General features: G+C 39.2%; 1 protein-coding gene across 2 annotated transcripts in view; it reads left to right on the forward strand.

Annotated features, from left to right (window-relative positions):
• The first annotated feature begins 517 nt into the window (after positions 1-517).
• Positions 518-14,525, forward strand: part of LOC110525650 (anthrax toxin receptor 1) — a 54,822-nt gene continuing 40,814 nt past the window's right edge. Inside the window, exons 1-4 of one of the 2 annotated variants that reach the window (XM_021605971.2) lie at positions 556-730; positions 1,182-1,269; positions 3,249-3,357; positions 3,568-5,300. In XM_021605971.2, the coding sequence (XP_021461646.2) occupies positions 5,140-5,300 (161 nt within the window). In that variant the 5' untranslated portion in view covers positions 556-730; positions 1,182-1,269; positions 3,249-3,357; positions 3,568-5,139. Of the gene's footprint in view, positions 731-1,181; positions 1,270-3,248; positions 3,358-3,567; positions 5,301-14,525 lie in introns of both variants that reach the window. The other variant, XM_021605973.2, reaches the window with a different exon arrangement.

Below are 14,525 nucleotides of genomic sequence, written 5' to 3' on the forward strand. Positions count from 1 at the left end.
AATATTATCGCTTGCACAGTGCTCCTTGGGATGTTTAAAGCTTGGGAAATCTTTTTGTATCCAAATCCGGCTTTAAACTTCTTCACAACAGTATCTCGGACCTGCCTGGTGTGTTCCTTGTTCTTCATGATGCTCTCTGCGCTTTTAACGGACCTCTGAGACTATGACAGTGCAGGTGCATTTATACGGAGACTTGATTACACACAGGTGGATTGTATTTATCATCATTAGTCATTTAGGTCAGCATTGGATCATTCAGAGATCCTCACTGAACTTCTGGAGAGAGTTTGCTGCACTGAAAGTAAAGGGGCTGAATAATTTTGCACGTCCAATTTTTCAGTTTTTGATTTGTTAAAAAAGTTTGAAATATCCAATAAATGTCGTTCCACTTCATGATTGTGTCCCACTTGTGTCCCACAGTTTTATATCTTTGTGTTTGAAGCCTGAAATGTGGCAGAAGGTCGCAAAGTTCAAGGGGGGCGAATACTTTCGCAAGGCACTGTAAATATCATACACACTAAGGGCTATTTACACGCTTTGTTGCGTAGAGGACCTTAAATTCTGATTTACCGAAAGTCACGTGCACCATTTACTGACAGTGTTTGACCCCAGCCCTTGTTGAATTCCAAAGGTAAGCTACTTCCAAAAGACCCACAAGCCTGTGAAGTTCTCTTCCCTGAAAGATCCCTAGAATTACCTTAGTATCCAGTCTACATTCTTGTGAAGCATGGTAAGTTTCTTAAAATTTGGCATGATATGTACAAGTTAGCAGGAATTTGGAGGAGCTGGAACCGTCCTTGAATTTGGTTGATGAAGCTGTGTTCTTGTTCTAACTCCTAATGACAAATAGGTGATGGGGTTTCAGTTGCACATTTTATCATTTTATCACAATGTGGACATAATAAATAATGCTGGCAAAATGAATCTTTTGAACACCCCCACATATGTGTTTTAAGTCGGAATGGATGGTGGATTTAAATTACATAGTAGAGGAGGGCATTGTACAAATATTACGTTATTTTATAACCTAGGGTAGGGTCAATGATAAGCTCAAAATGTAGAAATGTGTCCGTTTGGTTTTGATAGTTGTTTATCTAGAATTGTTTTGAAGGTTCAACGCTAGGCCAATGGCTGTTTATTCCCCTCAATAACATATGTTTCCCTCCCTTCTTCCTGTGAAGAAGTCCTTGGCTCTAGCCTTAATCCTGTGTGTGCTGCTTCCACTGTTCCATGCTTTTTGCTACATGAAGCCTATGACCTTGAAGCCAGGTAAAGAAAAATACTATTACCCCCCCCCCCCCCTCTCTCTCACTCACTCACATACACATGCACACACACAATATATATAGTCTGGTTACCAGTCTTTTTAGCAAACATTCCACTCCTGTTATTTGCCAAAGAGACTGGCCTTTCGGCAATCTCAACGTTCAATATGCAGCTGGATTTCCAACAGTTGCTATTTGGTAGTTGGAAATAACATTCATATATTCCATGACAACATGTGGAGCCTCAAAAATAGAATTAGAATTATAACAAATAAAATAAAATAATCATTTAGCGGTTAGCTAAGCAAGTTGTTGTATTTTGAGGCTTAAAATCAACGCCAGGGCCGTCTCTAGCCTTTTGGGGTTTTTAAAGCTAATTTCCTGCAACTCTACAAATTTTGTCATGGGAATAAAGTACGTTTTCTGCAATTGTAATCATTTTACCATGTGTGGGAGAAAAAAACGATAGCAATTTTATAACAATGCAATTATACAAATTTTACAATTGGGCAGAGAGACATTTTTTTTCAGTTTTACAACACATTTTCTGGGGGTTGAGAGCATTTTTAGCAGTTTCAAAGATAATTTCCTGCAATTCTACACATTTTGTATCCATGTTAATATGATATCTGAGTGAAAATGACTAACAAAATCAATACGTCCCCAGTCGGGATTTGGCCATGATTACTACAAGTTAAGATGGCTGACTAGACTAACTACCAATCTAAAAATTGTTAGCTGACATGGCTAATTGAGGTACTGTCTGTGACTGAAATAACAAGACAAAAAGTGCTGATACACAACTAAATTTCGAAATTACACCTGGTGTATTCTACTATTCTTACTTTCAATAGTAAGTTTAGTAAGTTCCTAAAATATACAGTACAAGTCAAAGTTTGGACATACCTACTCATTCAAGGGTTTTTCTTTATTTTTTATTATTTTCTACATTGTAGAATAACACTGAAGCCATCAAAACTATGAAATAACACATATTTGTTGTAACCAAAAATGTGTATTCTTAAAAGTAGCCACCCTTTGCCTTGATGACAGCTTTGCACACTCTTGGCATTCTCTCAACCAGCTTCACCTGGAATGCTTTTCCAACAGTCTTGAAGTAGTTCCCACATATGCTGAGCACTTGTTGGCTGCTTTTCCTTCCCTTTGTGGTCCAACTCATCCCAAACCATCTCAATTGGGTTGAGGTTGTGTGATTGTGGAGGCCAGGTCATCTGATGCAGCATACGACCTGGTAGAGAAATGAACCTTCAATTATCTGGCAACAACTCTGTAGGACATTACTGCAGTCAGAACTGCACCTTGTACAGGGACCTTTTATTGTCCCCAGCACAAGGTGCACCTGTGTAATGATCATGCTGTTTAATCAGCTTCTTGACATGCTACACCTGTCAGGTGATGGATTATTCTGTTTACATCCCTCATTAACAGGGATGTAAACAGATTTGTGCACAAAATTGTAGAGAAATTAGCTTTTGTGCTTATAGAAAATTCCTGGGATCTTTTACTTCAGCTCAGGAAACATGGGACCAACACTTCACATGTTGCGTTTATATTTGTGTTCAGTATATTCCATTTGAGAATTTAGACTTGAGCTAGCAATTTTTGATAGACTGATAGACTGTCTGGACAACAAAAATGGTTGCTTAGCAACCATACACCAACACTGGAACATCCATCTATGGAGAAAAATAGAGATAGAGTTCCAATTTGCATAACTTTACGATTGATGATAGCTATGGGGGTTACCAAATCAGAATCAAATCCCCTGATCTCCTCGAGCTCATTAATGACAGAATGGTGATATTTGAAGATTAAAGAAAGGCCAGTTTCTTTGCAAATAACAGGATTGCTAAGGAGTGGAATGTTGGCTAAAAAGAATGATGCGCAGGCTACATCAAATACACATGTACATTGAAAAAGGCAATAAACACATACAGTGTGCTATACTATTTTCTTGTTTAGGCATGATTACCCATTGTCGTGATGACAAAGATGAGACATGGCATCCTATTGGTTCCAGCTGGAGGAACAGTGATTGCATGGACTGCACTTGTAATTCATGCTGCTCGGGGTACAACTTTATACTATCACCTACAAAATGCAGGGACTATGTAGCCCTCAGCCTTCCCAGTCTGTATCTATCACACTAAAAGAATATACAACCCATTGTTATCTTCTCAAAATATCCACACACGGTTTCTCAGGGGTTTATTAAAAGACTGGATGAGTGAAATTCTATTGATTTACACAACAAACTTATTTGTTGATTGTTTGATTGCAGGTATGCAACTCCCGTAGATTTTCCTGATGATTGCATGAAGGAGTGGGACCAAAAGGCATGTGAATTCAAGGTGGTTAAGAAGAGTGATCCCTCCATTTCATGCCCTGTCTTCGGCTCTGTGGGGAAGTGAATTGTTTACTTCGCTATGTTCTCAGTATACAATGAATAAAATATGTTGTCAGCTTACTTTGTGTCAAATGTGAATGTTCTGGTGTCTGACGAATTGGATTGGTTGAAATGAAATGGTAAAAACATCATGATACAAATGAAAAATAAAGATACGTGTTAGTGTGCAACTTTCTGTTTCATTTGTAAAGATCCTCCTCTGTTACTCAGCACCTCACCTTAGGGTGTCCGTACTTTATTTACTTCAAGAACGTCATGATAGATGTTAACTGTCATTTACTGCCGGAAAAATATCAATACACAAAGATGTGAGAGTGTTTTTGTAAGGTCTAGTTTAAGCCAGTAAATAAACGACTTCAAATGGCTATTTGCAGGTTGCAGTGTTGCATAATGGACCTTTCATTCAAATTTACCCAAAAGTTTACACAACCTTTACTGACAGTGTTAGTTTCAGGTCATTGACATATTTGTTTTGTGGTTATGATATTTTTAGTTAATCTATTCCCAATGCAGAAGAAACGGAATGTAACAGGTTTGAAGTTTAGAGGGGTTTACTACATAGCAACCAGAAATAACAATTGATTTTATGATTTATTAAATGTATTTTCGTTTGTTAAATCAATTAGACCATGCCCATTTCAAGGTTATCTTTCTACACATTAAAAAGTTAAAATCAGTATATTTATGCTGGTTTATAGTATACTCACTCCTCAGGTAAACAGACTGAAACTCTCAGAAAGACAAACACGCCATCTAGTGGTGACAGTCAGTATGACTAGGTTCCATACCAGGAGAATATCAAATAAAACTGTATTTGTCACATGCACCGAATACAACAGTTGTAGACTTAACACTAAACATTTAATGGTAAAGTCTACACCTGTTGTATTTAGTGCATGTGTCAAATACAATTAGATTTGATTTGATCTTATGAGCTCCTGGTAGTGATTGACACCACTAGATGGCAGTAGAAGGCGATAGTTTGTCTTTCTCTCACCTCTGTCTTCATTATTGCCTCAACCATGAGAAAAAAGGAAAAGAAAGTCAGGGAGTCGTGGAAGGAGGCTTTAAGTTAGACACAATTACATGGGTTTCTCTGGAGCTGCCTGGAATACACTTCCACTGTCCTACTTCCCAACAGTATGAAAAGAGCAAAAGAAAAAGGCGAGATAAGAGGAGTGTGCTGCTGTGAGGCTCAGTACATGTGTGTGTAGCCTGTGCTTGCCCCAAGCCAGTGATGAGAGCCTCCTGACTCAATTGAGACAGACTGGATTCATAGCATCAGTGCATTCTCTGCCTTCCACTTCACCCTTTTGGATTAGTTATGTTCAATGCTGAAGAATATTGGATGAAGATACAGAAATAAGCAATCCTTTTTTCTCCGCTTGTTTTCCAAGGTGGTGTTAATCTTCCTCTCACGTGAAATAGCTCCTCCAAACTGGAATAATGTATTTATATGGGTGCAGAGGCTCCTGGTTACCAGTGCTGCTTGGTGCTGTAAGTGCGCTGGTGGTGCTGACAGCTGGTAACGCTTGGCACAACCAGGACAGAGGTCAGGGTGAACCATCCTGCTTCGGGGGCTTTGACCTCTACTTCGTTCTGGACAAGTGAGTTTGTCATTCAACCTTCTATTTCCACCTCACCTTTGCTGCTTGTCATGTCTATTGGGGGCAGAGTTCAGTTGGGGAACTGTTGGTTGTTGAGTGCACCTTGTAAAATCTGTGAACTTCGACTTTAAGGGTAGGTAGATAGTGACCATCTTATTTCATATTTTACCAAAGCACAATTAATGTTTAATTTGCAGAAACATCTCGTTGTCACATCTGTAGTTGCCAGTCTCAGTGTTTTCAAATTCTGTCATGATGTCATACTTAGACACGTTCAGGAATGTTATTGTTATTATCAATCCCCCTGGGGCCATATGCAGCAATTTACATTTTATTTTGCCATATGCTGGTAATAATGCCCATGAAAATATCACAATCGTTTTCTCAATGGTTATTACACTGATATTACATAATTGCTATATTTATGTATACTTTATACAATGTTGAATGCAGTCTGACTAGAAATGTAATATAACCTAATGGGGAAAACATTTATTTTTGGTTCCTGTTGTCACGACTTCTGCTGAAGTCAGCCCCTCTCCTTGTTCGGGTGACGTTCGGCGATCGACATCACCGGCTTTCTAGCCATCGCCGCTCCATTTTTCGTATATCCATTTGTCTTGTCTTGTTTCCATACACACCTGGTTTACATTTCCCCAATTAAGCTACTTGTATTTAACCCTCTGTTTCCCATCATGTTTTGTGTGTAATTGTTTTCATTTTAGGAGGTGTTAATTTACGTGCTCTACTTTTATGGTCCGTTTGTTTCATGTCGTGCTCTTGTTTTTGGAACTATAATAAAAGTGTGCCTGTTCATAATATTTGCTCTCCTGCACTTGACTTCGCCTCCAATACACTATCCTGACACCTGTATCTTTGACAACCAGTATCTTATACAAGGTGAGTATGATGGTGGGACAATGATCGAGCATTTGGTCCAACTATCTGTATTTGTCTCTTGTGAATTCTTGGTAAGCATGGGTAAAAGGCCAGTGGAATTCCCCTTTGGGCCGGGATGAATGACGTGAGCAGATGCTTTCCTGTAAAGTTCTCAGGCCACCCTTTATGGTCCATGATAGATCTGGATAGCTGGTGAACAGTGGCACATTTGATACTCCCATCAGTCACATACAGTTAACATGTATAAGTTGTGCAGGCTGAGCGCTAGTTGAATTACAACAGTCAAATCAACAACAAAAAAATTCTCCATGCTTTACTACAGTTGGGCAAAGAGGCTGAATTTAGCTAATCCAACTACAATCATTGGATTGTATCAATCATTTATGCTACTCTGAGGTTCTCAAATTCAGTGGAGTTTCCCTGTCACTTCTACAGTAGTGTTAGTTCAACCAAATTACATATTGGTTTCCTTAACCCCCACTAAAAAGGCCTGATTATTGTGAGCAAAGACGAGACAGACCTAATGATTGGGTAAACAAATGGAGCGTCATCTGGTTCTAATAGATGTTGCTACCTACTTTAAAACTATAACTTATTGTTTGGATGATTATCTGTCTAATGTGGAAGAGCAGGCTTCAGCTTCTTCCTCTTTCATTTGGGCCTGCCTTTCCCTCTTCAATTGTTTAAAAAGTCTCTTACTCTTGGATGATTGATTTTCAATTTTCCCCTTAAATCAGAATGCCAACTCTAGGCAGACATTTCTGTGGTGGCACAACATTTAGCTAGTCATTCCTCTGCTGCGTTCTTCTACCTGCTCTTCCTTTGTTTGAATTGATATCCCTCCCCTTTTTTCCAACTGTCCTTCATTCTCTGTCTGTTCATCACTCCTCTGTGTCTGCAGAACCCTTTTTCCATTAGGTCCAGATGTTTCAATGTTTCAGCCTTTTGGCTGCGCTGTCTGTGCTGAGACTTGTATCCTGTTAACAATGGAAAAAGAGATAATAGGGCAGTGAAATAAGAAGAGAGGAGTAAAGACAGGAATTAAAACAATGACAAACACACAGACAGAATGAAAGAGTATCTAACCTACCGTCTGGCAATTTGATGGTGAGAAATGTTTCGTGAGTTTTCATCTCTATGATCATTTGCAGTCAAAAATGTGATTTTCATGTTTTTATATACATTTACACACTATGAGTTTGGAATAATACTACTGTGAAATTATGATAATTCCTTTTAAGTGTAAGTGGCTTGAAAAGACTGCCTGAAATTTTAGCCTGTTTTGGTGGGATGGAGTTTTGGCCTGCCTGGTGACATTATCAGGCGGTAAATTACACTAAGAGACCAAAAAGAAAGAGTTTCAAACCTGTCTGCCAATAACAGCTAGTTTTCAGTTTTCCCCTCCCACCCCAGACAGTCCTAGCAAAATTCTTGCTTGAGAAATTTATCTTTGCTAAGAACCCAGCTATCACATTTAGTTCCTTGGACGTTGTGTGAACACACGTTTTTGGTTTTGGGAACGGAAGTGAAAATATAGCCTTTTCTGATCATTTTTTTTTTTTAGGTTGTAGGGAGGTTCTGAGAACGTTATACTCTGGTTCCTTGACCGTTTTCCTGGGAGGTTTTATGAACAATCTGAGAACAGAAATGCTAGATTATTTGGACGTTTTTTTAAAAATAACTTCCTTAAAAATTTTCCCTGAATGTTTCAATAAGACTTTTAATAAAACTGCTAGCTTATTTTGGGTTAACCCTTTTAAATTCCAAGCACAGATAAAACACACGCATACACATTTTCTTTTTTTATTGTGATACGGCATCAGTGAGATTCAAACCGATAATCTCTTTTCTCTATCCATGGACTTAGTACACTGTGCCAACAGGATGGAAACAAGCACTAATTAAGATCAGGTGTGGCCAATTAATGGGGGAGGCCAACACACCTGAACACACTTAACAAAATAGAGGATAGAGAGTTTTGTTGATGCCGAGAATGGAATGTATACGTTTTTAAATATTATTTTTAAATAACATACTTAGAATGTTACTAAAGTGGTCTTAATATCCTCTGAACAATTTGAGAACATGACTTTAAATACAGTCATGTGAAAAAGTAAGTACACTCCCTGGAAAGTTATATTTTTTTGTACATATTTGGACAGGTGGCTATGTAATCTTCACTTCAACACTATTGACAGATAAAGGAAAACTAATTTAACAAATGACACTGAAAGATTATACTTTGCAATCATTCATTCATCAAATCTACAGAAATGCAATTCCATAGTGCGGAAAAAACAAGTGCACCCTTAGCTTCAATAGCTTGTTGCCCCCTTTGGTTGAAATAACTCAATGTAGCCGTTTCTTGGAACTGTATCAGTCTCTTACATCGACTCAGATAAATTTTGCCTATTCTTTACAGTACTGCTTCAACTGTCATATTTAAGGGCTTTCTTGCATGCAAGTCTCCCCATAGAATTTTGACAGGATTGAGATCTGAGCTTTGACTCGGCCATTCCATAACCCTCCATTTATTATTTTTGAACAATTCTGTTGAAGCTTTGCTTTTGTGTTTTGGATCATTGTCCTGTTGCAATATCCATGTTCGGCTCAGCTTCATCTATTTGACAGATGGCCTCACCTTTTCCTCAAGAATTCTCTGGTACAATGTTGACATCATGGTTGACTCAATGATGGCAAGTTGGCCAGGCCCTGAGGCAGCAAAGCAGCCCCAAACCATAATGCCACCGCCTCCATTCTTTACGGTTGGTATGAGGTTCTTCTGTTCGAAGGCAGTATTTTTCTTTCGCCAAACATGGCATCTGGCATTGTGGCTAAACAACTACCCTTTTGACTCATCTGTGCCGAGCACATTGCTCCAGTAGTTTCAGTCTTTACCTAGGTGTTGTCTGGCAAACGTCAGTCGTATCTTGGTATTATTTTTTGAGAGCAGAGGCTTCTTCCTTCCTGACCTCCCATGTAGGCCAAGTCCCTTTCTGACAGTTGACTCATGCACATGATTGTGGTAAGAGAGGCATGTTGATCCCTTCATGTTACCCTGTGTTTTTAAAGACTTCTATGACATCTTTTGGTCAGCTCTTGGGCTGAATTTCGTGGGATGACCTGTCCTAGGTAGATTGCCAGTGGCCTGAAATTTTCTCCATTTGTAGATGACCGTTGGACAGTGGAATGATGCACTTCGAATTGCTTGGAAATGGATTTGTAACCCCCTCCCAGACTCCTCAGACTCCTGATCATCAGTTATCTTTATTTTGAGGGCCCCGGATAGGTATTTTGATCTTGGAATGATGTGTTACCACATCCATATGGTTAAGACTAAACCAGACCAAGTTTATAATCTTAATGGAAGGCTGGACCCTCCCAAACCTGTAGGAAACTTTATGCTGAGGTACTGAAATTCCAACAGAAGAACATTGTTAAGAAACATTCTTGGAACAATTTGAGGACAGTATTTGAAAAAGAACCGTGAGGAAACCTGGAGGAAACATTATGCTGAAGTATTGAAATTCCCACAGACCGTTGTTTCCCAATGTCAGACAAGTTGGAGAATGTTCCAAGAACATTATCAAAATTGAAATGAAATGCAAACATATTTGCATTAATGAAACTTCCTTTTAAAGTAATAATACCACCCCCAAAAATGTTTTAAGTTCCTTAAAAGTGCTCAAAATGTTCCAAAGTGCTCAATTATCCTGCACCATTCCCAGAAAGTTGTGGGAAGGTTGAGTCATGGAAATACTTACACAGGGACTCTTGAAGTTGATCTAAAATGAATCATGTTTATTGTCAGCGTGCTGGAGAGGTTCCAACCAACTCAATGCACCATTGCTTTTCCCAGTCTACGAGACAAGGTCAGTAAATCTTTATTCGCGAATTATGGGGAATTGACGCTCGGGCTACATTCATAAATATATTATTGTTTTTGTGTAGTTTAGGTGTTGATTTTAAAAATTCCCATAGGGCATTCTTACCTGGTGACCTATTTTTTGAATTTTGTGTAGAGAACCCTGACATACTGTACATGTATTGGTTTGAATTATTCTTGTACACCATTTGTTTCTACATAGTATTTGAGGTATCAGTGTGTATAATTTAGTCATTAAGGGTGGATTGTTGATGGAATTTCTGTTTAAATGAATGATTAGAATATTCCACCCTGAAATCATATGGTATGAAATTGATTAGAATCATACAATTATTATTAATGATGGGTGTAGTTTTAGTCAGTGAAATTATAATAAATGTGTAGTTTTAGTCAGAATTAGGGAAAGCAGTAGATCTGTACAATATGTCTTTATAGTAACTTAAACACAGGCTGTCTAAGCAGAATTCGGTGCCGACCTGGCTAGGAGCCTCTGAGAGATAGGGAGACCGTGGGAAGTACTTCCTGTCATTTCCCCAATCTTGTGGGAGGACGGGGAGGGATTCCCACGGCCTCCCCTAATCTTTGTCGGCTGGGTAGTGGAACAGTGTGCGTAGGATACCTTCTGTTTGTGTGCGTAAGGAGTCTGTGTGTAAGGAGCTAGTATAAAATGAATGGTTTTGTACAACGAACAAGCGCTCTCGTGAATAAACATTTTGACTATCGTAGCTGGGCCTCCGTCTGTTTCATTTCAACCAGTATCTTACAAATTCTGGGTTGCAGACTGCATAGTTTAATTGAATTGGGTTATGAACATTGAGAATTCTCGTGACAAGTACACATGTCAATCAGGAGCTCTGCCTGGGCAGTCCCAGCAGTTGTCTTATATACATACGCTACATACGCATACATACGCTGACAAGTTATATTTGCATAATTAATCATTACCATTTTCTTTCATTCATGTGACCAACCAATATTCATAACATGTGACAGACCAATACCTCACAAGGCTTCTCTAAGCTGAGACCTTATAACTGAGATCTTTCATTCTTGTTCTCAAAACAAGGTCTGGGTGATGACCTTACCCTCAACCTAAAAGAAAACAACCTTCAATCATTAACCATCGTCCTTCTCTACAGCAGGAAATGGGGGCTCATCCAGAGTTGGCAACTCATTAGTTTCACAATCCTCTGGAATAGCAGAAAACATGATAGCTGCTGAAAACTTACCAGTCAGGGAGGCACAGGTTACAGCATTTTAAGAACAATTCACAGGGAAGAGAGCGAGAACACATGTTATAATTGTTTTATACCAACTTTACTAAGAAAGACCCTCACTTTCCTCATCACTTGTGGTAATGACAGATTGGTATTTTAATGCATTCTTAGTCTAAATTAGTATACGTTTCGCAGTCTGCAGACTTCCACAATCAACCTGATATCCCAAATAAACAATTTTGAATAAGCCTAAATCAATTAGGTATTTTATTAGGATCCCCATTAGCTATTGCAAAAGCAGCAGCTACTCTTCCTGGGGTCCACACAAAACATGAAACATGATAATACTGAACATCAATAGACAAGAACAGCTCATGGACAGAACTACAATTACGGGCACGGTTGACCAGCCCCCTCCGTCCCCGGCACTCATCCTTCCTTTCCTGGCATTTTTTCATGTTCTTCAGATAGTCTTTCAGTTTGTCCTTTTAATGGCACATGTTCAAAGTGGATGACCCTTGATAACGGACCTTGCAGTATATGTCTTTGTCCATTTTCCTACCAGTACACCAGCAGCATGTGAGACTTTTGAACTGGACCTCTTTCCATGCTCACTCCACATAGACCCATGTTGCACTCCTGAGAGACAAAACATGAGAGAAAAAGCAGTTAATAGCTTCTGGATGCTGGGTACAGGTTGCTGGCTCGGACTCTCACGGTAGAAGTGATGAAAGACCATACTGTATGCCATTTTTGTGATTTTTAGACGAGTAGAGGGGGTATTGGTTCACACTGTTCTCGGCCAAATTATTTTCCATGCATCTAGATACCATCTGTGGTCACCTTCGCCATAACCTCGAGAGGACAGACCAGAACAACAGTTTAGTTTAGAATAACAACACACAGTTGAACCCCCCCCCCCCCCCGAATGGGCTTATACTCCCCTATCATTTTGGCAATCTCACTGCAGAGTTACAGGTCAGAGGGCTAATCCTTAGGGAGAAATCCCGACCATCCAGCAGACCCAATCTGGTGAGATTTGTTATTGAATCAAGACAAACTAAGAAAAGAAAAGAAAACAACAGCAATACAAAGCTATCACTCGAGGTGAGGGAAAACTTCCTTTTACAGGCAAGCATGTGAAAAAAAACATTTTCATATTTACGAAAGGGCCCCAGGGGACTGGTAATTCCCCCTTTGGACACATGACACTTAACATTGTGAATCATGCACCCCCCCCCCCCCAAAAAAAGACTGCCTGTTAAATCAAAAATAAACAAATTAGAATAACAAATCAAATTATCTCTTGATAACTCCATAAGGACATAATTGTGTCCCATAAGGTAATGGTAAAACAGACACAGTTCTCTCTCTCTGTCTTTCTTGTGGTGTGAATCACACACAGGACTATTCTTCTTAATTATTTGTTTTTTCATAGCCCATAAAAAAGACAATGTCTCCTGTGTTTCTAGTGAGGGTGATCAGGCCTCACTAGGTCAGAGGTCAGTCTGTCCTATTAAGTTTTCCTGTACTTCAGACATGATTTAAAGATATTTCAAGCATTTAAAATATTTTGGGTATCAGGTAACAGTAACTTTTTGGAGATATACTAAAACGTAAACAATGCCTTCCAATATGGAGAAAGTTATCATGTTTGTTTTTGTTTTGTTTTAAACCTCAAATGATGTTTGAGAGTGATCTGTGTGTTTAAGCAGTAGTGATTGAGGTATTCCTATTGGGAAAGGAGTCCAAGTTGTGGGAAACAGACATGGAGACTAGTGAAAGTAACAAAGTGAATGGTAATTGGCTTTCATATAGCAATCCAATAATGCAATATCTTAGTAACAGAGGGATGAGCATTGGGACTGATTAAATTAGAGGCTGCTCACTCTTCAAGGCCTGGTCCACTGCCCTCCTGTTTATCTGTTGTTTGGGTTAGAGAACCTTCCTGTGGAACAATAGATGGCCGCCAGTACACACTGAGCTCAAACAGGCTGTGAGAAAAAGGGGTCAAATTAAATAAAAAAAATGTAGCATAGTGAAAACTAAGTGCGTGTTTATTTTCTTTCTTCCTGGAGCACTCCTGCAGCCTGGAGGAAGTGTAAACACTTCTCCTAAATGTATCATGATCACCTTCGCAGTCTGCATATTCTATCATTACAGAATCACTAGTTGGTGAAGTCTACGGTGATCAAATCATGTACAAGTTGGATTATTTGAGATGTGGAATAAAAGCCACTGTTGGCTGGCTGCTGTCTGGTTGATCGCTGCTAGTTATCATCTTCATCTCAACTAATTTGCGTCTTAACGCGCTGCTGCAGGCTACCTCCTTTTTCTCCACTACCTGTACTGCCACTGCCTCAATTGGTGGATCAGGCAAATGTTTTCATTCGTTCACTGCTTTTCTCGCATTGATAAACTGAGATCGCCTATTTTTGTTCACACACTGTAGGTATATTCTTTGAGATTTTCTAAATTTGTCTCGCTTTACGTTGATTCTTCGCTGGAGATATTTTCAAACAAGGAAGTACTGCGCGGCACAAGGTATTTTAACCAATCAGGTTTCCAGAAAGGGCCTGTAAATGCCAGTAACCAATCGGATGTCAGGAAATTACTAATCTTTCAGCACGAAGCACTACGTCTACAAAGAATATAGACTTGTATGGACTAGCTAACAATATGCTCCGGGAAAGATGTACAGTTGAAGTCGGAAGTTTACACACACCTTAGCCAAATACATTTAAACTCAGTTTTTCACAATTCCTGACATTTAATCCCAGTAAAAATTCCCTGTCTTAGGTCAGTTAGGATCACCACTTTATTTTAAGAATGTGAAATGTCAGAATAATAGTAGAGAGTGATTTATTTCAGCTTTTATTTATTTCATCACATTCCCAGTGGGTCAGAGGTTTACATACACTCAATTAGTATTTGGTGGCATTGCCTTTAAATTGTTTAACTTGGGTCAAATGTTTCAGGTAGCCTTCCACAATAAGTTGGGTGAATTTTGGCCCATTCCTCCTGACAGAGCTGGTGTAACTGAGTCAGGTTTGTAGGCCTCCTTGCTCGCACAGGCCTTTTCAGTTCTGCCCACAAATTTGCTATAGGGTTGAGGTCAAGTCTTTGTGATGGCCACTCCAATACCTTGAACTTGTCCTTTTTGCCACAAATTTGGAAGTATGCTTGGGGTCATTGTCAATTTGGAAGACTCATTTGCGACCA

The sequence above is a fragment of the Oncorhynchus mykiss genome, chromosome 6 (genome assembly GCF_013265735.2).
Source record: "Oncorhynchus mykiss isolate Arlee chromosome 6, USDA_OmykA_1.1, whole genome shotgun sequence".
NCBI classification, from domain to species: domain Eukaryota; kingdom Metazoa; phylum Chordata; class Actinopteri; order Salmoniformes; family Salmonidae; genus Oncorhynchus; species Oncorhynchus mykiss.